This window comes from Lepidochelys kempii, chromosome 1 (genome assembly GCF_965140285.1).
Source record: "Lepidochelys kempii isolate rLepKem1 chromosome 1, rLepKem1.hap1, whole genome shotgun sequence".
Taxonomy (NCBI): domain Eukaryota; kingdom Metazoa; phylum Chordata; order Testudines; family Cheloniidae; genus Lepidochelys; species Lepidochelys kempii.
Genome location: NC_136380.1, coordinates 108,012,265 through 108,039,087, shown reverse-complemented (window position 1 = coordinate 108,039,087; position 26,823 = coordinate 108,012,265). Strand labels below are relative to the sequence as shown.

General features: G+C 38.2%; 1 protein-coding gene across 6 annotated transcripts in view; it reads right to left on the bottom strand.

The window, feature by feature from the left end:
* The window catches only part of MYO16 (myosin XVI), a 610,604-nt gene that overhangs the window by 119,395 nt on the left and 464,386 nt on the right, over positions 1-26,823 (bottom strand). For all 6 annotated transcript variants that reach the window (XM_073349543.2, XM_078853554.1, XM_073349529.2 and 3 more), the window contains 6 exons: positions 22,449-22,601; positions 21,668-21,868; positions 12,320-12,395; positions 7,887-8,062; positions 1,505-1,585; positions 1,050-1,255 (listed from right to left, as the gene is read on the bottom strand). In XM_073349543.2, the coding sequence (XP_073205644.1) occupies positions 1,050-1,255; positions 1,505-1,585; positions 7,887-8,062; positions 12,320-12,395; positions 21,668-21,868; positions 22,449-22,601 (893 nt within the window). The remainder of the gene's footprint in view (positions 1-1,049; positions 1,256-1,504; positions 1,586-7,886; positions 8,063-12,319; positions 12,396-21,667; positions 21,869-22,448; positions 22,602-26,823) is intronic.

Here is a 26,823-nt window from a genome sequence, read left to right as displayed (position 1 = left end):
CTTATGTTCCTCCTCCAATTTCCAAAAAAGTAAAATCTAAATACAATAGGACAGCGCAAAGCATGCAAAGAAGATTAAGCATGGGCCTGTGACATGTACTCCATGCACTCAGTAGCGGCTCCCTCTCCCTCAGTGCCCCCCATCCCGCACAGCAGGTTGGTAACACTGAGGTTAGCAGGCAGCACCTTTCTGCAGAAGAGTAGGGTTGGGCTGTTTTTTCTCCTATTTGGTGAGCTTGCAGAGTATCCTCAAACTAGCAGTTACTGTAATCAAAATAATTGTTTCAAAATAATGATTTTAAATGTACTCCCTTCTCTGAGTAAGAAATAATATGCTACCTAAACATATGAAAAATGTCAAATTTCTTTTCTTGTATGTCTTTTGATCAGACCACATTCAGTTTAATCTTGCTGCAGTATTAAAAGAAGTTTGTGAAAATGTAACAGAAACAGAAATATACAAAAACCAATGACTAAAAGGGAGGAAGAAAAGTGATGGCTTGGCCCCAAAAGTGTTGGTACATTTCTGCTTTCTTCCCCTTTGCCACACCTTTTCAAATATTCCCTTTTTTTCCTGATAGCAGCAATGAAATGTGGATTTACGGTATAAACACTTGTAACCCCCAACCACACTGAGCACCAAAATAAACCAGCACTTGAGATATGAATACTAGATCTCACAAGAGCCCCAATAACAAACTAGAAAATGATGATGAAAGTGATGTGACCATTTCCTCTTTTTAACCAATTTAAAACAGAAATTACATGGAGGTACTATGCTAATGTTTTACGCTATATAGTGATGCTACTACAGTTCAATCATTTACATATTTGATCAGTCAGTAGTTCATAAATAAGATTTATCTATGCATCATGTGCATGGTTCCTTCAATTTAAAGAACTCTGCTCTATGCCAGCTCAAGTAATTTTTCTCTAAAGAAAATCTGAAAGGCTCATCAACAAAACAACAGTGTAAACATTTACACAATATGACAGAAGGCACTGTGCTGTAGGTAATAAAAAGCTTTTATCAAACTCAAAAGAATTTACCTTGACAAGAAGTCAGTGAAAGAGAGGCGTACTGGATAACCATGCCGTATGATTTTCACCATCTCTAGGACACCAATATACTGCAGCTGGGCAGACACGTAAAAATTATCAAAAGAGTCTGGCAGCTTAGAGTTATTGGGTTTGATACAATGAACAGAATGAGGTGTGCAGTTCTGAAGCTTTCCAGTAATATCTGAGAGTGATTTCTGTGGAGAGAAATAAAACCCAACAGATTCTCAAACAGTCATTTGTCAGAAGTGAAAGAGTTGTATAACATAAGACATATCTACCTTTTTTAAAAAAACGCGTATCACATAATTTTCTTAAAAAGCTTGACCTGAATGCATAAATTGCATACTCAGGCAAATAATATTTCTGCTTGTCCTTGTAATCTGTAGTTTCATTTTGTGCTTAAAACTCTTCTATACATCTTTGTCCAGCAAACATTTACTAACCCTGAGCTGTGTGGCCAGAGTGAGTGGGCCCCCTCGTTCCAGTCTCTGAAGAAATGTGGAAGTTCCTTTCTTTTTCAACAACTGTGGGTGAAAAAAGTGTACACAGAATATTGTTTTCCCAATACAGGCAAAGTATTATAATTTTCCCTGGTAAGGCAGTTCACTAATAGAGGCAAATATAAAGCTGTGTTTGAATCATGTCATATAGCAACAAATCACTTGAGGCTAGATTTTCAAAAATACCCAGGAGAATAGCTAAATGTCCACAGAAAACTGCACAACCAAGGCTATTAATAAAGTTTTGATTTCAAAAGTGGACATGTACGATTGTATGTGCAAAATTCCATTTGAAGACAGCTTGTAAATGTACTGTTACACTGAAGATGAGTATGTGTGCATATGTAAAATCATTCCTTCTCAGAATGAGGCAAAGTAAAAATTTTGTTATGGCATCAGAGCTTCTAGATTTAGCATAACATACAAATTGCATATCATAATACTTCTTTCTGCAAAGACCTCCTTCATCACTAGATGGTTTTTGAATGGCTGCGTGTATGCAATCAACAATTCCCAGGGATAATGGTAAATTATGAATGAAAAAGTCCCAATATTCATGTCTGGATTATTTTTTCTCCTGTTGCAAGGTGAATGTAGTTAAAACATTTCTTTTTTTAAAATCATGTAAAATATGATTAGTATGAGCAGGTATTTCCTGTACCACCAGGACCAGTAATATCTACGAAGAAACAGGGAAAACAAAACCTTTTAATAGTGTCCACTTTGTATCTTTGAGAGAATACTGTAAAGATGAATTATCTTAAGAAGAGCCGCAAGAAGCTGGTTTCTTCTGTTGAGGTTTCTAAATTAGAACTGGCAGACAACTAGATTCTAATGCAGGGGTTCCCAAACTTTGTTCGCGGCTTGTTCACGGTTAGCCCCTGATGGGCCACGAGACACTTTGTTTACCTGAGCGTCTGCAGGTATGGCTGCTCGCAGCTCCCAGTGGCCGCGGTTCGCCGTTCCCAGCCAATGGGAGCTGCGGGAAGTGGTGGCCTAGGGAAACGGCGTGGGCTGGGCCACCACTTCCCGCAGCTCCCATTGGCTGGGAACGGCGAACCGCGGCCACTGGGAGCTGCGAGCAGCCATACCTGCAGACGCTCAGGTAAACAAAGCGTCTCGCGGCCCGCCAGGGGCTTACCCTGAACAAGCTGCAAACCAAGTTTGGGAACCCCTGTTCTAATGCCAGGTCTACACTAGAAACTTACATCAGTATGACTATGTTGCTCTGGGTTGTGAAAAATCCACACCCCTGAGCGACACAGTTTTGCCGACCTAACTCCCCATGCAGACAGTGCTATGGAGGGTTTCTCCCATTGACATAGCTAATGCTTCTTGTGGAGCTGGAATAACTATGCTGATGGCAGAAGCTCTCCTGTCAGCATAGTAGCATCTTCACTGACATGCTACAGCAGCGCAGCTGCACCAATATAGCTGCGCCACTGAAGCATGTTAATTGTAGACTTTCCCTAATATTTCACCAAGAATATAGAAATTAAGATACTTATTCACATCCATGGATACTTATACATATCTGTGACAATCTTTTATCCTTTGACCCTCTTTCATTTCTATTTTTCTTGTCCACTTGGCCCATAACTCCCTTTGTCTCAGAGTTGGTATGTTCTAGCCAACTCCCATACTATCCAGTTGTACCAAAATGCATGTGTACATACTCATCTAAACACATCCAGGTCAAACCCCGTTTATAGAAGAATTGCATTGCCCCACAACTTAATTACTGTGCTGGACACTGCAGCTGTTTACTGTTTTAAATCTCACACAGAGTGGAACAAGATTTGAAAAAAAAAAATTCATCTCCATCCTCACATAGAGACTGGAGGTCTGTAGAGCCCTGATCTCTTAATAACAACACTTAGCACTTTTATAATGTTTTTCATCCATAGATCTTAAAATGGTTTAGAAATGTGGATAATTAACTCAATTTTATGCAGGCGTCATCTCAGTTTTACAGATAAGGGAAACTGTGGCACACACACAAATTAAGTGACTAGCTCAAGTTCACTCACTGATTCAGTAGCAAAGCCAGGAACAAAATTCTGGTTGCTTAACTCCCAGTCTGTTGTGTTACACCCATGGCTTTGCTTCCTCCCTCTGGGGTTAGGGCTACTGGAGAATAGGGAGGCAGGAACAGAAGATGAGTTTTATCAAAACTATCCTAATCTTGAACAGTTTCTGCTTTGGATTCAGAAATAAGGGTTGTATCAAATTATGTCTTAATTCTCCATATACACTATAAATCTCCTTTCAGCTCTTCACAGACACCAAATTTGGCTTTGACAAGAATGTTTTATATTTGAAAATCTTGCACCTCTGTCAGATCTACAAGAGAAAATGCGGGTGTCTATCTCCATAATTACTGTTAGAAGGAGAAACCTACAATATGTTTCTACTTCCACAAATTTTAAAGTTTTAAATCCCAACAACATTGTAAATGGTGTATTTATCCCAAATATGCCTACACTGGGGTTTCTTGCATATGGATGGTCTAGGTTTACTTGGTCCTGTTTCAGTGCAGGGGGACTTGATGACCTCTTGAGGTCTATTTCAGCCTGTATTTCTATGATTCTATTTGCAGACCAACAGTTAAATGAAGCAAAACAATCTGGAAAAGTAAGAATGAAGAGTCAACAGTGATAAAAAAAGCTTTAGCTAGTCAAATACTGTATATTTAGTCTTCCGGTTCATAAAAGCTGCTGTAAGGCTGATCTATGCAAGGGAAAGGTCAGTGTGTAGAGCAAGGCCAAAAAAGTCTGCATCAGGAAGCTACTAAGGGGCTAGAAGGAGAAGAACTGATGTGAGTACATGAGAGTTGTGAGAGTATGAATAATAACTTCCTATTTTGGCCTTATTTGTCTCTTCTGTGCCAGGAGGCCACACAACCTGTAGGAGTTTCACAGCCTTCAGTCTATAGAATAAATTTGTTTGTAGCCCCACTGGGAGGAGGATGAGCAGACATCAGGTCTACCATGACCTACTGTGCATTCCAGAATTATGACCTGATTTCAGATCCAATTGTGTACTGGACTGGTGCACTATCCTCTTCACCAACACCACAGATAATGCTGCAAAGGAGCACATGACTTTCACAGATGTCCCCAAACTCATTTTGTGGTAGCCTGCTCCAAATCAATGAGGAAATGTTGCCTGTGGGCATACAGATATAGGCAGGTGAGTGGGCGTGTTTAGAAACATAGGAAATTAGCTAAGCCTGTGAAAGAGCTAAGTCCGAAATGAGCTTTAAGGCAGAGAGGAAGTGGGAAGCAGCAGGGGAATGGGAATCACAACTAACACACCTCAAAAGACATCACCTAACTAAAAATATCACCTCCTACTACCTCTCCTCTCCTCCCAAACCACAACCCACCCATATTTCCTTCTACCAGTCAGTGGCATGGGCACTTCTAACCATTCCTATCTGAATTACATCTCCCAGGACTATCCATTCCCACACATGAACACCTCCTAGCTCATCTCTTCCCACTGCCTACTGTAATGAAACAAGTCTCAAACAGCTGCCAAAGCCCTCCCAAACACATGAGGAAATCACCCCTCTCCAGTTAATAAAACCTTATGAGCATTCCCTCTTCCCTTCTCCTGCATGGCCTCTTCTGCTCTCTAAGCCCACCACCCTCACCCCCATGATAAACTTAAGAAAGATGTTGTGGTTACGGCTTTCAAAATGGGGTAATTTTGTTTGTAAGGAGACAGATAACTCCTGTGCCCAGTTATTCTAAACAATAATGAATTAATTGATACAGATAACTCCTATGCCCAGTTATTCTGAATAATAATTAATTAATACTCTCCCTGCATAGATTCTGTAGGCTATGTGCTGGAAAAAAGGAGGAGATTATGGTATGATAACACATTCTTAAGGGTCTAGGGTTCAAACCAGCACCACTGAAGTCAATGGCCACATTACTATTGACTTTACTGAGAGTAGGAGTAAACTGTTGTCATACTCATTTCCAGGGGCATTTATATGAAATACTCCCCTTAGTATTAATTGGCGTTACATGCATAGATCTTCCCACAAATAGATGTGATAGCAAACTCTGTAATCCTGGGGCTGGAATTGAGTTTTTACAGCTGTATGTCAAAAGACAAAACTGTGCAACTCAAAGTAATGGCAAATATATCAACAGTCCATAGTAGTCTCTAGTGATCAAACAGGTCTGCTGCATGATCCATTTTGCTGACAGGTTAGCTGGCAGGTTGCTCGGAACCATGGGACCATTCCTGCAATAAATCACATGGTCAGCCGGTCTTGGATGCGATCCAAGCCTCTGTAATGGTTATTAGCCTTTTATCAGCATTTAAGGCACTCCATACACCTTTCTCTTTATAGGCATGCAAAACGCAGGTAAAGGTTCCCAGGGCTGGGTGTTTAATCACAACAGTATCTCCGGGAGCATACTTGGAACTGTGCAGTGGTGTTCTGGCAGGGGAGATAGCTTTCCCTGTAGGGAAGAATCCCCTGCTGATTGGACTTCCTGTAGGAGTCTGTCTGTTGTTTAATCTCTGCACCACTTCGTCCAGTCTGTCTCCCCATGTGCCATCAGTAGGCTTCAAGTGATTCTTTAGCAACCCATTCCAGCGCTCGACCATGCCATTAGATTGAGGTCGATATGGAAGGTGGAAGGTCCATTGGACTCCATGGTTAAGGGTCCATTCCCTTACAAGTTTATTCTTAAAATGCGAACCATTATCTGATTGGATTTCTTGAGGCATTGGGACAATTGCTGTTAAGCGGTTTAGTCCCATAACTGTGGACAACCCTGTTGCCAATCGGGTCATTATGCAAGGTAGCCTGTTTCCTCTTGTTTTTTCCTACCCCCCCCCCCCCCCAGATGTTCTGATTTAACTTGGATTTTAACTTGAAGAGTGGTCAGTTTGGATGAGCTATTACCAGCAGGAGAGTGAGTTTGTGTGTGTATGGGGGTGGGGGGATGTGAGAAAACCTGGATTTGTGCAGGAAATAGCCCAACTTGATTGTCATGCACATTGTGTAAAGAGTTGTCACTTTGGATGGGCTATCACCAGCAGGAGAGTGAATTTGTGTGGGGGGGTGGAGGGTGAGAAAACCTGGATTTGTGCTGGAAATGGCCCACCTGATGATCACTTTAGATAAGCTATTACCAGCAGGACAGTGGGGTGGGAATAGGTATTGTTTCATATTCTCTGTGTATATATAAAGCCTGCTGCAGTTTCCACGATATGCATCTGAGGAAGTGAGCTGTAGCTCACGAAAGCTTATGCTCTAATAAATTGGTTAGTCTCTAAGGTGCCACAAGTACTCCTTTTCTTCAATAGGCCTAGTGATACACCTGCTCCCGTTTGGGGAACACCTTTCCTGCTTTTCTAGATAGAGATAATATTCCATGATAGCATCAAACTTGGATTTAGCAATTATGTGACTTCTATTTAAAGGTAATGCTCCAAGTTCTTAGGTCCACTAAACCCTTCAACATAATTTGTTTTCATTGATTTTCACTATTATAAAATGGCAATAACTTTACAAAATATTTTGATTCAGTGAGGAAGACAAAATGTTGTCCTGCAAGGCACACTGTTGCAATTGAACAATTGATTGTTCTGGACAGCCTCCCAATTGTTGTGGTTTCCTTTTCTGTTTTTAGTTTTGGCTGAAATCAGGTAATGGAAGTGAAGACCAATTCCGATACTGAGGGATTTTAATTTCAGCTCAATAAATTTATATTGATATATACAAAGGCCTACACTACACAGTTCTCCTGCCAACTCCAACCATACCTTAACATTGTCTACTGTTCTGTTCATCTTTAATTTTTATGGTATCAACAATCAGGCAGAGAATGAGAGTTTAACCAATATACCACATATATGCATGAACATTAAATTATTGCTTGTCAGCCATAAACCTCTCAAGTGATGAATACCAACAGATTAAGGAAGATGAATTTTTCCCTCCAAGTTTACTGTCCCTTAAGTTATTTTACATTCATTATGACAGCCACATAGATGAAGCATCCAGTGTTCCACATAATAATTTTATTGGCTGTAATATTGAACTCACTGCTATATTGTCCAGGGAAGACAGTAGATTTCAGAGATCCTTCAATCAAGAATAATATTGTATAGTTTCCTTAGTTGCTTTGGAATCAGAATAGTGTGCCTGTTTATTTCAATAAGTAAAATGTAGAATGTTGCCTGGAATTTATGGGGCTTTCTGAAATACCCAGTTTTATTGGACATTATAGTCAATGAAGAAAGGTGTTGCTCTAGTGTCCTTCAAGGGTGAAAAAAAGTTCCAAACTCCTACCTTACTGAGCTCCATATATTTCTTTGCTTCTCCTCTTGTGTAGGTTACTGATGTTTTCTTATTGAGCAAGGCTGCTTTGGATCCTCTAATTTTAAGAGAATGATATGGAGGGACAAGGGATCCTGTCTGTGTCAGTTTAGACTGGAACAACTGATTGATGACTATATTTTCACTAGCTGGGAGAAAAAGAAAATTAATGCACAGAGATAAGATACAGGTGAGAAAATCACATACACAGTGAAAGGAACAGGACACACACAGCAGGAGACAGTATTAAACAAGACGATGCATAAACTGTTTCAGATGAACAGCCTATTAAGTTCTGCATTTATGCATTGTTAGTTATTCTGATCCAAGTCCAGTGGCATTCAATTGTCCAGGTTGTCAGTCATCAGTGATGGTTTTAAAATGTACTTAAGTCAAAATATGCTTAAATTGAACTGAGTGGGGGCACTAAGCAACACCAAATAAAGTTTAGGATTTAGTGTTACAGGTCTGTCTAAACTTCAGTGTTTGGGTGATGATTATTTTGGATGTTTTGCTATATTCTGACTCCTATTTAGTTACTGTAGCTTGCACCTATGTGACTTAAATAGCGTAAAATGAACATATGCTGTAAAAATGGTACAATATTTTGTAGCATCCATATGTATGCTAGGCATTTCACAAAAGTCAGATGAAGACACTGTATCTGAGACAAAGAAAAATAATCTGACATAACAAAAGTGGGAGTTGTGACAGATGTGAGACCTGGGAAGCAGACAATCCTGAAAAGACTATTATACTGAAAGGTGCCAGAAAGGCATGAACTTTTTAGACAATAAGTGTGATCCTGGGTTAATTGGTTTCCTGGGAAATCCCTGGGTGATGCTTAATGCAAAATTTATCAACAACAGTTATGCCAAAACCAAGCTTTTGAAGCTTTGGTCCCAGAAAAAGGGCCTGTTACAGGAGGCCAGAGATTAAAGGCCTAAACTGTATAAAGAACCACCTGAACTGTCCAAGATTGTTTTTGTTCTTGATCTGAAACTTGATATCCAAAGAGCAAACCTATTGAGAGGTTTGAAAGATGGGCTCCTACCAGACACCTATGTTAGAGGTGGGTGACCTCTGATAAACTTTTACCATGTGTAGAACCATTTCTTGTTTTTTATGTTTTCTCTGTGATGCTTTTGCCCCAAGAATAAATGTAGTATGCTTTGTGAAGACTGGCTAGCAGCTGGAGTACACTGTCGCAACCCCTGGAGAAAGAGCAAACCACACGTGCTGAACTCTGGTCAGATCTGCTGGGGAAATCACTGTGAGAAGCAGAGCGACTGTAAGCCTAAATTCCTGGAGGCAGAGAGACACACATTTCTACCCAAGAGAGGTGACAGGTAGGGCCTGAACCATTAAGTGTGTGCCTTTGAGGAAACCAAAGAGAAGGAAGGTGTCAAAGGTGCAGTTAACCCAGAAACTATGATGGGTGATAAACAATAAGGGATGGGAAAGAGAAGAGAGAGTTGTAGCAACCTGATTTCACAGTTGTTCATTTTAAACATGTGCATATTATAGAGCTTCAGGGTGGTTTTTAATATGTGTACCAAATAAGAGCAATAAAAGTACTATCTATTTTTGACTCATTTATTGTGATAGCACAGAAGACATGAATTTTCAAGGGAGATTTAAACAAGAGGGTATTGGTTTAGCAGGTAAGTGTAGGATGTTCCATAAAGGGGGTCGGCATGACAAAACATGAACAAAATATGACAAAGAAACAATGAAAACTGAACTTCAGTGAACGTCTGCTGGTGAGTGTTATGCTAGTCACAGGCTGAGTTGATTCATATTCTAAAATTTCTCCTATAAGGAAAAGAAGCCAGCTGGGTAGACTTGGTAATGGCTTTGCTTGGAATGGAAACTAAGCACCAAATTAATCTGTGAGCTGACTGAGGGTTGAAAATTTAGAATAAAAGCTCAGTTGTCCTTCCATGGGACAAATGACAGGTCAGGTTGCAGAACTAACATGGAAGGCTAGAAAATGATTGCATTATTAATTCTTAAGACAGTGTGTGGGTGGGGAGCAAGAAGACGGGGCTTTGCAAGAAATCTAGTTTAAGATTTTAGAAAGTGACATGAGGATAGTTTATACAGGAATGTAAATATATAGTAGAATACCAAAATAAAAACTAACGGCTAATTCTTATTAATTTCCCTCATTGCTGTTATTTATTTTATTTATTTAAATACTTCTTTTCAGATGCTACGGTGATAGAGTCCCTATATTTATTATCATGTGCTATTTGCTTTACAGTAGCACGTTGGAGACCCGATCAGGAGTCTATTGTTGAACGTGCGATACAAACAAAGAAAAAATAAATAAATAAAATGGAGCCACTGCCAAAAGAACTCACAATCTAGGATTATGACAAGACCTAACATGTTGATGAAACAGACAGACATGCAGTAGGATGTCCGATTGAGGAATGGAAAGATGAGGTAACAGTAAAATCATAATATTTAGCATAACAAGCAGTTGTTCTAGAGGTTGCTCTTTACTCGTGACAGCCTGTGTAAATTAACAGGATAATGGCTCTGTTTCCCTTTTGTTTCAGAGACTATTATAATTAACATAACAGTAATCATATATCTAAGGAGCAATAGAGTCTAAAACAACTCCCTTGACTCAGTAAGACCAACACGACTCTCTGTTCATAGTGGGATCCAAGGGGATGACCAGTAGCCCCAGTAAAATAAGGGTGTGTCCAGTGCCATCATCAGAAGCAGTAACAAGATGTCCCCCAAAATTAGAATCAACATAGTCTATGCTAACAAGTCTTTGTGTTTGTTTCTGTGTGTTTGTTATTTTAGGCGCAGGGTAAAATTTTCAAAAGCCTCAAAGTGATTTGGGAGCCTAAGTTCCATTTTCAGAAGAGACTTAGGCTCTTAGGAGTGTGTGTGTGTGTGTGTGTCTGACGAGCCTAAGACTCACTGAAAGTCAATGGGAGTTGGCATTTAATTCACTTAAGCAATTCTGGAAATCCCACTAGGCACTTATCTGCATCTTTAGCTGGTTAAATACCTTTGTAAATCTGCCCTTAGGAGCCTAAGCTTCATTGAAAGTCAATGGGATTTAGGCTCCTAAGTGCCTAAGTCACTTTTGAAAATAAGAAGAAGGTGCTTTAGAAAATTTTACATTTAGTCCTCTTCAATGAGTTGGATCTATTGATATTTGACTTCTAAATTATATATACTCACATTAACTATTTCCAAGAATTTATATCAAATCCAATTTCCCCTTTTTCCCCATAAAAGGACTGCCTCAACTGGATCCCTAATGTAGTAATGAAAATGCAAGGAGAGACTATATGATAGAAAGGAATAATGTTCGCGCTCTTTTACCTTTGAAATATACTGTATGTTAAATACATTTCTTATACTCACTGTATAGCAGCAGATCATCATACAGGACATGGAATAGTATAATACAAAATAAGTTCAAACAACAAAGAACTAGAATATTGCTAAAACTATAATCAATAGGAATATATTTGAGATCAATTCTTTATTTCTTTCTTCATCCATAATATTATTAAAGGCTCAGATTTTTGTCAATACTGTTTGCCTTTGAAATGCAGCAATAACTTTATCAGAGAGTTTAGCCAATTTCACTGTATAATTGCTAGGAAGTCAATATATTCTACCAGCAGTGTTGATTCTGAAGGCAAATATTACAACAGATGACCTCTATTTCTGTGGCATAAAATATAATAGATAATATTTTAGCTGAAATACTCTGCAGTGGTTTAGGGAAAGAAAGATAACATCTGCGGGAAGATAAACTGTCAAGTTTCCCGGAGGAAAGTGGATTTTTTTTAAATACAAAGGTAAACATAAAATGACAAGAAATTTTTAACTGTCTAATTATAAATCAGTAATGAATAAACAAGGATGTCTACACAATTATTACTAGATGTACAATTATAGGATAGGCACACTGAACCAAATTTACAGAATCCTTTTACTCACCTAGACACAGTATGTGTCTATTTACTGAAAAATACAAGCACACCCACAAAATGCCATTTTAGTAGCAGTTCTTGAGTCATTTTTAATAATTAAACAAATCCCGCTATAATTGGTATAACTTTAGAAACCTTAGTTTTTTTCATTATTCTTTATAAAAAATCTTTTCAAAATTCATACCCTTAATGTCACAGAAATGTGTTTTACATGTACAGCTGCTAAAAGCCTGTTCAATTAAAGTTTTGATTGGGCTTCAAAATAACTTGTATACAATGTATACTATAGTAAGAGTATTATTATTTCTGGTATTTAAAATGAAACGTTTCATTCAATTATTAAGTTGTGGATGACATATTTTATAAAACTATGGTACTGATTACAAAGTTAAAGCATAATGTGGCACATTCGAACAACAAAAAAGCACTTACTTTTCATTACAAATAGGAGACTTTGTGAAAGGGAATCCTTATTTTTTTCAATAGCTCCAACAGTTTCATAAGTCACCTGAAATCAAATATAATGGCATAATTAGTAATGTTTAAAACTGCGTTTAAAAATCTTTCAGCTGTAAAGTCAAATATAAAATTATAGTTGTAGCTGCACAGTTATGGTTGCAACCAGACAAGCCCTGTTTCTACCCTTCCCCCAATCTCACCAATAATTTTAACTAGAATTAGTTTGGCCTTATTTATTCCATCTCTGCAAAGCATGTTGAAATGAAGTCAAACTGATTTTGAGATACATTCACCTTAAAATTATTCAGATTCAGGATTTTGACTGATATCTATCATTTCTTTGTGTCCCAACAGATCAAAACCAGCTTGTTGCTATGCTTTCAAGCTTTCCACAGAGTTAAATGCCCTTGACGACTAGCGCGTAGGCTGCATTTGAAGGAAACAGTTTGAATAAAGCACTATGGTTAATATCTTTTGTACTTTTGCATGTAATTGTAAGTAAGTGTGTGTGTGTGTAGCTTTGAGACCTTGTGGGGAGATGCAGAGTTATTCTGTTGACATGCTAGACAGCCAGACAAGGTTCGACTCATCAGAACCAACGAGTCAATGAGCTCATTGAGGCTAGGTGGAGGGACAGAGAAAACTTGCGCCAGTGATTATATCCATGCTACAGCATTTTAAATTTACGAAGTGCTTCACAGTCATTAGTTAATCCTCACAGTAGCACTGTGAGTTAGGACATTGTAAGTATGATTTCCACTTTACAGGTGGGAGTCTACAGAGAATTATGAATACAGTCCTGCTTCAGGTTCTTTTTACTTATGTCACATTTTTAAAGATACAGAATAAAGATAACCTCCAGTAAAAGGGTGGATTTTGGAAAAAGACCATATTGTGTGTGTACATTATGTGATGGAACAGCACAACAGGCCTCTGGTATCACATATTTGTTACCTCATAACTGGACTACAGAAATGAAATCTCCCTGGACATGAAACTCACAGACCTTAGGAAATTGCAACTAATACAGCAGTGTTTCTCCTCAGCAACAGAAGTTACCATGAGCACTTCAAATCTCTCCTTTGGTCACTATACTGGTTCCCCATTGATACGTAGATCAAATTCAAGATCTTGGTCCTATTCTTCAAGGAATTCAAAGGCCTGGGCCAATAATCTAAAGCACTGCCAGAAGTGCTGGGGTGAGGACCCCAGACAACAGTTTCACTCCTCTGGCACATTGGAGTTGTCTACTGCATAGGAAAAGTTTTGCTGTGCGGGAGACAGAACTTCTTGTGGCCTGCCCAAGACTCTAGGAGCAACTCCTACGGGATCTAAGAACCACAATAAACCTCCCCACTTTTTATTCCAAGGACAAAATGCACTTCTTTTACTGAGTGATCAACAAGAAAAACACATAGTGCTGCAGACATCCACCTCCCACAAAATATAAAACCCAACCAAAACAAAATCAGTCACACACTATTATTCCCCCAGGTAGAGGAAGAGAGAAAAAGGAAAGACCCACATGTGATGGATGCATAACAAAGCGGAGGACAGTGATGCAAACACCACCTTCCCTCCCTCCGGATGGATCCATTACTCCTGGAACACAGTTGTACATGCCGGTGGGTAAACTGAACACAAAGTGGTTCTCAATGAAGCCTTAACATTTGCGTTTCTTGATTTTCTATATTCAAATTTCCAAATTTAATTTTGCATTAACATCAGTTTTAATATTTCATCTCATATTACATGTATGTTGAAAATGCTAAAATGATTTCTCTCATATCTAACAATTGTAAGTAGATACCAAACCATGACTAAGGCTGCAAGCAAGGCCTGCATTAACAATACACCTTTGGTACAATTTTGAAAGGTGCTTAATGTGAGCTTAAGTCCCATTTTTAATATTACATAGACACTTAGAGTCTCAGTCCCAGTGTCATTCAAAGAAATTTAGGCTCTTATGGTACTTAGGCACTTAGTAATACTGATCGGTAAAATAAGTTGCTTTGATTAGGTCATTTGACAATTATGTAATGCTGCACAGACAGTCCTCAGACTTATGACACAATTGGTTCTTGAAAGTCGCATCTTAAGTCGAAAATGTAACTCGAATTTCCCGTAGGAACAACGTCGGATCGAGCATCCTAAAGTCAAAACTGACATTGTAAAGTCGAAACACGATGACAATTTATAAACGTATCTCGAATGTCATAAAGTCAAGGACTGCCTGCCTGTATTACTCATGAAAAAAGATTATATGACTTGGATCTATATAACACGTTATGTTAATTACATCATTTGACAATCATAGAAAAGGCCTGACAATAGAACTGCGTGCAATTTCTTTTTTTTTATGACAATATAATGTAATTCTCCAATGGCACCTCTTATGAACAAGCAGTATATTTACTAAACTATTAGTATAATTTAAGTACACTATTAAATGCTTTTAGTGTTCTTAACGTAAATGTTCCAGCATATTTGTCCATGAAAAATAATTTACAGAATTTATTTTACAAATCCATAACATCATTTCTTAATTGAGAATGTTAGGCTTTAACTAAATTAGAAGAAGAGTTGTTATCCATGGTTATAGTAAGTAAAACAGGTGGAGATAATAAATTATCATTATATGTCTGCATAGAAGTGAACAAATTTGGGAACCTGGGGTACTGATTTAATTCAGTACTAAATGATGGATTGTTATTTAATAAGACATCTCTTATATTACCTGTGGTACATAAAACAATTATTAGGAATCTTATTTATGATGAAATTACTATTCTCCCTTACAGAGTATGTCTACATAGCAAAAACAACGCTGTGATAGCAAGTCTCAAAGCCCAGTCTGCTGACTCAGGCTTGCAGGGCTTGTGCTGCAGGGCTAAAAATTGAAGTGCAGACATTTGGGCTTAGGTAAGAGACTGGGCTCCGAGACCCACTCCCCTTTCCGGGTTTCAGAGCTCCAATCAAAGCCGGCATGTGTACACTGATATCTTAACCCCACAGTGCTAGCCCTGAACGCCTGAGTCAGTTGACCTGGGCTCTGAGACTTGCTGCTGCAGGTTTTTTTTATTGTTGTGTATATATATATATACCCACACTTTTTCTTGCTGCCATGGTAAATTAAGTCAGTGCTTCAACTCACTAAAGAGTGATTCTGTAAAAGTGGTCTTATGGGGCTTCATATGTACTATCTCACAGTGATTCTAGTTCACATGTGCTCAGTTCATAAGTAAAAAGATGTTCTACTTTTTTGCCAGCCTTGTACAGTCAGTCATCTACTCGGACAGTGCTGCTAGCTTTGAATGTCAATTGGTCCACTTCTCTCATAAATCTCTACACTTTCAAATTTCTGTACTCCTTATGCATGAAATATCCTCCCTAGACTAATAAAAAATTAGTCCACTCCTTCTTCATATTCATTCCTCAGCATCAACTTCTGCTGTGATGCCTACAAGAAATGGCTACACTGAATCGATGTCAAGCACAGCTAATGTTTTTTAAAATAACTGTAAACTGATCAGAACCATTGAACTGTGTACATAGCTAATCTACGTAACTGCATGCCCCTCTCCTTGTAACACCTTTTCACCTTCCCCACTTCCCTTCTACTGTTTATTACAGTTGTTTGTTGCATCTTATTTCAAACTCTTTGGTGCAGAGACTATCTCTACTTACATATTTGAACAGCACCTAAAGTAATGGGGATGAGACCCTGTTTGGGGCCGTTGGGTGCAAAACAATATAAATTAAAAACAGTCATATGTACAGTACCACATGACATCTGGTTTCAGTAAAAAGAAATGTTTGGGTTGAGTTTATGTTTTAAAGTGGGTTAAGTTCAGAGGGGAGGGTTTTTTTTTCTTTATTTATTTTCTACAACCCAGTTAGTCTACCCTTAAAGGTTTTCACTATTTTTAGTGCCACAGAATCAATAAAGGCCAAAGCAGAACCTGGGAACTAGCCCCTTTAAAAATGTAGGGAAAGTACATATCTGAATTTATGACTCAGGCCTTTGATGGACTCAAACCAGAACCCCAAAGATAATTGGGAAACAAGATCAGGATTTGAACTTTGATCTGACTCAAAGTGCATCTGCATTCAAATCAGTTAAAATAATGACTGACTTTTAATAATGAGATATAGTGTAATAAACATATTTTGCATTGTTTTGCTAGTATTACATTGTTGTGGTTGGTTATCCACATTATGTAAAATTAATTTAACATTTCATGCTGATAAAGCATCTCACCATGATACTCTGCAAGACATTTAAGATGTAGACACTAATCTTAATTTGCAGTTAAAACATTTAAATTCAGTTAATGGTAAAAAAGACATTTATCATTTTGTATAATTTAAATGAACACACTGAGTGCAGATATCAACACACTGGGCCCTCATTGGTACTTTATTTATTACTTTCCTGCCAGAACATAAAGATGTAGTTAAAAGAAGCTATCAAGTCTTTGATGAAACAGATCACTTAAAAGCTTGAACCTATCAATCTCTTTAGTTTTCTTTCTAGAACCTAAACCTTGTTAAGTGAACATTCTTCATGTAGTCTATGATGATTTATTCTAACACGCTGATAGAAATAATAGACCATGAAGAGGAAAATCTATTTAGCAGCAAAAATTGGCTAGGGGTTTTGTGGGGATTCTTTTTTTTTTGCGGGCGGGGGGGGGGGGGGGGGAGGAAGACCTGTAAATGAACCTCCAAAACCAGGTCTGATATAAAAAAACACAACTAACTTCTCTCTGTGAAAGTGAACATCTTTGTCAAATAACCTTTAGTGGCTCAGGTATAACTTAGAGTAGACTGATTTGATTTTTATGTCTGGGGATTCAGCCTGGGGAAAAAATAAAGAAAATAAAAGCTTCCCTATTGATTAATCCCTCTATCTGGTCTTTTGATTTAAAGGTTCAGTTTCAGAGTCTTCCTGGGCTGTAAAACTGTCTCAGACAAGGCTCCCATTGGTGAAGGTAAGTTGAGAGTTGAGAGAGGTATTTTTGACACACGCATACTTGGGAAATTGAACAGACATTGATCTGCACTAAAAGGACATTATGTAAACAGCTTTAAAGAACAAAGAAGCTGGTCTTTTGGTCTGATCAGTTTATTACAGTTCTGTAGGTCAAAACTGTGGTAAGGTATGTAATATCAAGAGGTCTATCAAATTTGTTAATGTGTTCATAAATTTAGGCTGCATAAAGCTTGAGCTATAATGACAAATTGTTCAGATAACATGGATAACATGCTGATAGAATCTCTCAAGTATCAGTATATTAAATATCTCTGATGGTTTAAGATGTGGCTGTTAGCACAGTACTAGGATGATATATTTCAGATTTACTTACTGGTACGTTAACACCATTTATAATAAAAGATATTTTGAGCCCTGGCAAATGTTCAGAAATGGAATACTATCCTTTCGCCCTAAAAAAATCACTTCCATCAGCAAGGCTAACAGACTCCCCCTCCCCCACAAATCAAATAAATGAACAAATGTAATTTTATATTGTATTATTATAGGTGGTTGCTTCTGCACTTTTTTCTGCAATATCAGACACGCATCTGTCAATACCCTTGTAGCATCCGGCAATGTTTTCTTCACTGAAATCAGCCCGACAGTCTCACAACAAATACACTGAATGCATAAACCAAGAAAAAAATTCAGAATTTCTGGCACCAGGCTGCCAAGCCACCTGCCACCTAGGGCCCACGGTCATAACGATTCCCTGTGAGGGCCAGGTTGAAGTGTTAGCGCCATTTGTTTGTTCTGTACCATGGGGTGTGAAGAAGCCATTTCACTCTGACTAAAAAATATGTGGCTACAATAATTTGAGCTACCTGAGGACATCAGGCTGTCTGCCTTCTATTGTTCAACAGACTTGTACCCACTGTAACTTTCTACTAAACACACAATGGTTCTAGACACACTGACTGAATTTAAATGGGTAACCTTAGAGTTGAAAGCTCCATATTCAATTATCAAATGCCTTTATACTGATCATTCATTTTCTACCCTCTGAGCCTAATTCACCTGTCATTTACACGCATGTCAATCATGAGAAACTTCATTGAAGTTAAGGGAGTTACATCAGAGTAAAACTGGTATAAGTGAAATCAGAATCAGGCCCCCTTATTTTACACGTCGAGATCTCCAAAGTCAATGAGTCATCCAAGTGTTGCTTTACACTTCATTTACTTCAGACACATTTAATTGAAGACTATAACAAGGGCTATCAAAGCCTGCCAAACTATTCTGATACTTTTTTGTATGAAATTCTTATTTTGGATTTCCAATAAAACCCGATATATTTAAAGGTCTGATTTGCTAGCAATTTACACCATAAAGCACTTAACAAAATATAGTAACAACAGAAGCTTAAGAACAGCATCAGCAAATGTAAAATCCCTAAAAAATTCCTGGGGGAGTGTGGAAGAGAGGGTGTTCTATTTTTTAAATGAACCCATTAGGCTACGTTAGTTTGGAAAAATCTGCATTTTATGTACTTACTTATTAAACAACTATTCTTCTGTTCTTAGAAATGATACCCTATGATAGTGACATAATGATCCCACGAGAAATGAAAAATGCAAATTTATTTTTGAAAAATGCTCAATCACTATTCAAATAGGGAAGCTTTAACATTTCAAAAGGATCTTTCTCTCTTTGCAAGACAAGAGCCTCTTACCCTCAGTCAGGATTCTATCAACAGCTTGTCAAGTCTTGCACACACGGGGCCAGCTGCTTAGCTGGTGTACACCCTAGAGTATCTCCACTGAGTTTAATGGAGCTCTGGGGAGTTACATCAGCAGAGGCAGTGGCCCATTGTTCATACTTTAGATTAAACATCATTAATGGTACCGGGGAAAGGTCAAACCAAAGTCTCTTTAATAAAATGAAATTCTAAGGAGAAAACACAAATGAATGAAAGGTATACCATTTACCACTCAAATCCTAAGTTTTGGAACTAGGTACCTGAGGCTTTGATCTTAATTAATGGTCCTATTGAGTGTTTTGTAAGAGGATACCACAAGCACGTTCCTCCCTCCCCCTGCCCCCATGTGGTTTTTTCAACGTGCTTATTGTTCTTGTTATGAGTTTAATTTTCATTCCTTAACTGCTTCACTGCTGTTCTTTCATGCCAACTTGTATATTGTTCTGGGGTGCGGCAGCATTCTAGCACTATTCTCACATACCTTTATCATTACAATAGAACACTGTGTCATGCAATCTACCTAGCTATCATAGTTATATAGCACATATCTCCACACTATCTAAGCCCAATATGTTTGCTACACTGAGCAGTACTGCAGGAGAATGTTGCTCTAACTACCTGGCATGATGAAGAGTTATGTGTTATGCACTCTTGGTGAAAAGCTACATTTCTCTTGGGGGGGTGGGGGGGAGATGCACGCACAATATAGTATATACGTTCTAAGAGTTATCTATTCAACATCATTTGTAATTAAGTACAGTAATCTGATATCCCAGTTAACCATGATTGTACAGGTAACCTAACCAATTATAGTGAAATTGAGGTTTTGATCAGTTTTTATCATTGATCAACTTGGCTGTGTACCAAGCTTATCTTTCCTGTCTTCTCCCTGTCCACAAAGGAAAGAACCTAGGGCATAGTTGTCTGATATAACACAGGGCGTATAGAACCTAGGACATAAAGCTTATATATCTACACACACACACACGAACACTCACACACACAAATGTAGTTTATAAAGACTATCTTTAAACATAGGGCCTGAACCTGCAAGCCGTGAAACTGCTATGGGAGTTCCATGAGCAGATGGGTTTGCAGCATCAATGGCAAGAAAGGGAGAGAGAGAGAAAAGGCCAATCTAATTAGACAGAAGGACAAAATCCTGCAATTCTTATTCTGTGTCCTTACATGATGATTTCATTTGGAGTTTTGACTAGATAATGACAATGGTTTGACAATGGTTTAAACCATTGATTCTATACACTACATTCAGAGCACAGAGCATCAGCAGCATATCAGAATGAGCCTGAAGAAGGATTTTTGACCTTTGGGCAAAGAAATTCTCATATTGGCCCTGTACATCGCCATCTTGTACTGTGGCATATTAAATACCAAGAGAAAACATAAAGGAGTATAAAACATATTTTCCATATCTGCAAAAAGAGAAGAGTTATTGTCCCACTGTCAGAATAGTGCCTGGACTTTTTTAAAAAAAATCTGATTTTGATTGTTGGGACAGAGGGACAGTGTGCAGACAGAGATGAAGGAAGAGAATTAATGTAAGAAGAGGGAGAAAGAGTACTGGATTTCAAAGCCAGTCAAAATTTTCCAAATTATGATTTTTGGTTGGAAAAAATGTGATTGATGTATTTTTCACAAAAGTTGCCAAAAATTCATCCTGTTTTTTGACCAGCCGGAGTGAAATTTCAAAAAAAGCACAATATTTTGCAAAAAGAAAAGGAGGACTTGTGGCACTTTAGAGACTAACCAATTTATTTGAGCATAAGCTTTCATGAGCTACAGCTCACTTCATCGGATGCATATTTTGGTGAACATTTTCACAAAAAGAATCGTATCTTTTTTTATCTAGACCTGTGTAACACGGTAAGGGTTTTCAAAACTTCTCTTGGGCCAAGAAATTCTCATAGTGGCCCTACCAATCATCACCTTGTACTGTGGCATATTAAAGATGAAGAGAAAATAAAGGAGCAGAGGTATCGTCTTTCTAAGTGGCTCAACCCCTCCTCCGCCCGCGGCCCCGCCCCCACTCCACCCCTTACCCCAACCCTCCACCCCGCCCCACTTCGCCCAGCCCCATTCCATCCCCTCCTCCAGTGTGCCCCGCCCTCACTCCTTCTCAACCCCACCTCCTGCACACCGCTGAACAGCTGATTGTGGAGGGCAGGAGGTGCTGCGAGGGAAGGGAAAGAGCTGATCGGCGGGGCCACCAGTGGGTGGGAGATGCTGGGGGGAGGGGAGGAGCTGATCAGGGTGCTGCCAGTGGGTGCTGAGCACCCACTATTTTTTTTCCATGGGTACTCCAGCCCTGTAGCACCTACGTCGTCGGCACCTATGTAAAGGAGTACAAACTAAATCATTTATTTGACAGCCTATGAATTTTGAGGTATTAGATGCTTTCTAACAATGTATTGTCAGATAAACTGATTTGTTTGTAATGGACTCAGCTCTTTCTGTTAGCTGTCAGAAGTTGTTAGTTCAGAAGCTTTGAAGAATCTCTTTTGTCCTTACTGCCCTTTCCCTTAGCCTTATATGATTAATTACTCATTTCTCTCGACTCACTTACCCGTCCAGCGTAATGCATAACAGTGAAGGAAGGACTCTGATCCTTTGGTGCAACATTGCCATTTCCATCTTTTGTGGAAGAATATACTGCATTTGTGTCTGAGGTTTCCAGGTACGATTGAAGGCGTTTAGAAATATTCTGTTCTATTGACCAAATGGATTGGCTTTCTTCATCCAGCATTGCCAAAAAACCTGATGGCTTCTGAAATGAAAAAAGGATGATCTTAGATTTCTCTGTTTTTACTCATAGGCAGAATACTATTCTTCCATTTACAGTAAAATGTCTTGTTTATTAAACAGAATTGTGTATCGCTATAAAAAAAACCTTTTGGTTAAAGTCTGCTAAGCACATCAGATCTACAAAAAATGCAAAGATTCACATTTGATTTACTCTAAAATTTTGATTATCACTAATCTCTTAAGAAAACAGCAAGAGATTATGCTATTTCATAGAAATTATACTCCAGAAATCAATTCCAAGGATAGAAGAAATCTCCATGGTCACAACAGGAGTCAGAGTTCTGTGGTAGTATCTAGGGACTGCTATATAGACCCTACATGTGGGGTCCAGTGGATCAGCATAGGCAGTTAACCTCTGCCAAACCCCTTTCCCCCATACTGGTGCACAGGGCAGTTATTAAGGCCTCCTTCTATGAACTCTTTGTCCTGTCACCTTCTCTAGAGACACCTAAATCAGGAACTGCTAGCCTGGATTTTTATTAGCCTAACACACAGAGCATGTGTATAAATATAAATGGTGTGTAAATGGGTTTGAAAACTACCTGAAAGAAAAAGTCCAAGGCTTCTGTATGGTTACCAGGAGAATATGTTGTTTCCATAGTAACTCCCTCCTGTACACATTCTGCTTCCTCTTGTAGAAAAAGCACTTCATTGATATACTGGTGTATCTTCTCATTGATCATGTTGACACACAGCTATTGTAAAAAGAAGGAAAAATGAGTAATAGAAATTTACAAAATAATTTATCGATACAGGCTTTACTCTGTGTCAAATATCAAACTTGATGAAACGTTGATGTACAGTGTGTGATCTCTTGTTAAACCAGAGATTAGGAAGGCACTGGGGAAATGTACATTGTAACTACTATTAGTACTAAACTGAGAGGAAACAGTTCTCTGTTTATACCGATTATTGTGAATTCTACATGTTTGTCCAAATTTTACCAGTACTCTTTGATATATTGGTGTATATCTCAAGTAATTCCGCTTATTAAAGTGGAGTTACACCATATTTACATAAGACACCACAGTGAGGGGAGGTAGTGCATCACAGGACTCCAGTGGACATACTGCATTATGGGAGATGAAGCCTGGCTGGAGAACCCAGCAAATAGAGGAGAATGGGGACATGAGGCAGCCAAACTGTAATTCTGACAGGGCAATGCATCAAAATATATTCATTTCCAGCTGAAAGTGATTGGGGTTTGGCAGAAAATGGAAAACTTAATTTCAAGTATACAGCTTTTTGACAACACACAAAGAAATAAATATTTTCTTCAGAAAGCACACACATTTTGCAAAAAAAAATTGTCTAGCCGAGAAGCCAAATTTCAACTGAAAAATAGTTCAGATGTAATTTTTTTGATTGGACATTTTTCAAGACTGTTGGAAGAATAAATATCCGATTACTGCATGGAAGAGTGTTTCTTGAAGTATTTTATTCAAATTAAGTGGAAAATAGTCATAACTATTGTGTAAAACAATGCTAAGAAAACAGACGGTTGGAAGAACTGAATTATGAGGAAAGATTAAAGGCTGAATGCATCCAGTCTCTTTTCAGATTAGACCTTAGTCACATGTTTTTTTTGGCTAGAAACTGTGTCATCCAGGAATAAAGGATGTAAAAATAGTTCCAATCAATTATGTTTTTTTTAAAAATGACTAAAATATGTAGTTCAGTCTTGAAAGTACATGGTTTACCATTAAGATCAGCAAAAAGACTCCAAATGATGGACATTTCAGAACAGGTTTTGTACTTTAAAACCTCATACAATTGCACTCTGCTTGCAGTCACTTTTCAGTGAAGCTGTGTAGCATGACCAATAAAAAAATCCAAAACAAAAACAAAAATCAATTTTATAATTAATTGAGTGCCTATGCAAATACAGAATAATAAAAAGAAAAGTCTTAAATGCAACCATCTATTTTTAGTGATATTTCTCAAAATTAATCAATTTCACAACTTTTTCTCAAACACTTAAAACTGAAACTAGAAGACTAAATTACACAAACAAGCAATACATTTAGGAAAAGAAACTTTTTATATAACTTTATATAATATGTTTTATCCTTCATTTTCAGAATTCTAATTCCAATTACAGTATCCTTCTTCTAGAAAAATTTTAACATTACTTTAAGAGACAGCTATAACATTAAAAAAAATCTATCTTTTGTTTAACAGAGTATCTGAATCCTCATCATGAGAAAAATGTGTGCCACTACACATTCATGACCAGACACCATTTAATTTTACACAAGAATATTTTTTTAAAAAAGTTAATTTGTTAAAATAACTTGTCACGAGTTCAAGATTATAGAATCAGGCGTGGAAGGGATCTCAACAGGACATCTAGTCCATTCCCCTGCAGTCATAGCAGGACTAAGTATTAACTAGACCATCCCTGACAGGTGTTTGTCTAACCTGCTCTTAAAAAATCTCCAATGATGGAGATTCCACAACCTCCCAATTCGTTCCACTGCTTAACCACCCTGACAGTTAGGAAGTTTTTCCTAATGTCCAATCTAAACCTCCCTTGCTGCAATTTAAGCCCATTGCGTCTTGTTCTATCCTCAGAGGTTAAGAAGAACATTTTTTCTCCTTCCTCCTTGTAACAGCCTTTTATGTCCTTGAAAACTGTTATCATGACCCCCTCAGTCTTCTCTTTTTCAGACTAAACAAACCCAATTTTTTCAGTCTTACCTCAAAGGTCATGTTTTGTAGAGCTTTAAACACTTTTGTTGCTCTTCTCTGGATTTTCTCCAGTTTGGCCACATCGTTCCTGAAATATGGTGCCCCGAAATGGACACAATACTCCCGTTGAGGTCTAATCAGCACGCATTAGAGCAGAATAATTATTTCTTGTGTCCTGCTAATACATCCCAGAATGATGTTTGCATTTTTGCAACAGGGTTACACTATTGACTCATATATAGCTTGTGGTCCACTATGACCCCCAGATCCCTTTCTGCAGTACTCCTTCTTAGGCAGTCATTTTCCATTTTGTATATGTGCTATTCATTATTCCTTTCTAAGTGGAATAGTTTTCATTTGTCCTCATTGAATTTAATCCTATTTACTTCAGACCATTTCTCCAGTTTATCCAGATCATTTTGAATTATAATTCTATCCTCCAAAGCACTTGCAACCCCTCCCAGCTTGATATCGTCTGCAAACTTTATAAGTGTACTCTCTATGCGATTATCTAAACCATTGATGAAGATATTGAACAGAACCAGACCCAGAACTGATCCCTGCAGGATCCCACTTGTTCTGCCCTTCCAGCATGACTGTGAACCACTGATAACTACTCTTTGGGAATTGTTTTCCAACAGTTGTGCACACACCTTATAGTAGCTCCATCTAGGTTACAGTCCCGTAGTTTCTTTATGAGAAGGTCATGCGAGATCATGCGAGATCAAAAGCTTTACTAAAGTCAAGATATACCACGTCTACTGCTTCCACCCAGTCCTGCTTGTTCCCCTGTTAAAGAAAGCTATTAGGTTGGCCTGACATGATTTGTTCTCAACAACTCCATGCTGACTGTTACTTATCACCTTATTATATTCTAGATGTTTGAAAATTGATTGCTTTATTATTTGCTCCATTATCTTTCCGAGTACAGAAGTTAAGTTGACTGGAAGTTAATTCCCCAGGTTGTCCTTATTTCCATTTTTATAGATGGGCACTATATTTGCCCTTTTCCAGTCTTCTGGAATCTTTCCCGTTTTCCATGACTTTCCAAAGATAATCACTAATGTCTCATTCTCTGAAATGCTTCTAGTTCCACATGCAGGGCCAGTTAGACAGGCAGAAATGCAGAGTCTGAATGCGTGGCTGAGACGATGGTGAAGGGAAGAGGGGTTTAGATTTATTAGGAACTGGGGAAACTTTTGAGAAAGGGGGAGTCTATTCAGGAAGGATGGGCTCCACCTAAACCAAAATGAAACCAGATTGCTGGCACTTAACATTAAAAAGGTTGTAGAGCTTGTTTTAAACTGGACCACTCTCAAAACTGGGTGACTGGGCAACAAAATGTCTGATGTACAATACTTGAGTCAATCATAAAAACCCAACATGCTATTCTGTGAAGGCTTTCCATATTTCCACAGAACACTGGAGGTTAGAGGAAAACGATACATTGCAATGTTTCAGAGTGGTAGCCGTGTTAGTCTGTGTCAACAAAAAGAACGAGGAGTCCTTGTGGCACCTTAGAGACTAACAAATTTATGTGAGCATAAGCTTTCGTGGGCTAAAGCCCACTTCATCAGATGCATGCCGAGTGAATTTTACTGATCAATACATTGCGGCATATTACAGCGACTGTTCAATTTTCAATGGTAAGACACTGCAAGTAGAAATGTGTCATTCAGATCCTCAGACCTGAACTTATGAGAGTGGATTCTGCTCTAGAAATCAAAAAGGAAAGTAAGTTCAATTGGTTACATATCAAGAAGCAAGCTCTGATTGCTGTAGATGCGTCCAATTGGTACACACACACTAAGCATAGAGAAAGAGTAAATTCTGACTCCTTAGGTGATTCTAGTAAGCGTTGGAAGCGGAAACATAAGAGAGGGGAGGCGGGGGGCTGCAAGTGAGCTGATGGCACTGGACCTGAGCAAATAATTAACTTGGGGAAAAAATCAGTTTGTTTAGAACTGAAACTGAAGGATTTTGACTTTTTCAAAGTTTTTTCCTCATTTTTTATTTGGCCAAAACTAATTGCTGAAATTCCCAAATATTTTCAGTCAGTTCAAAACTGCATTTTTAGGCAAATTTACTATTCTCCAAAATTTTTTTCCCAACTCTAGTTTTCAGCTCCATTATACTGAGAATGGTTTTCCACCATACTCATGCCAGCATAAATTAGAGCAGTACAAAGGGTCCTCTATATTACAGTGTCTAATGACACCTACCAAG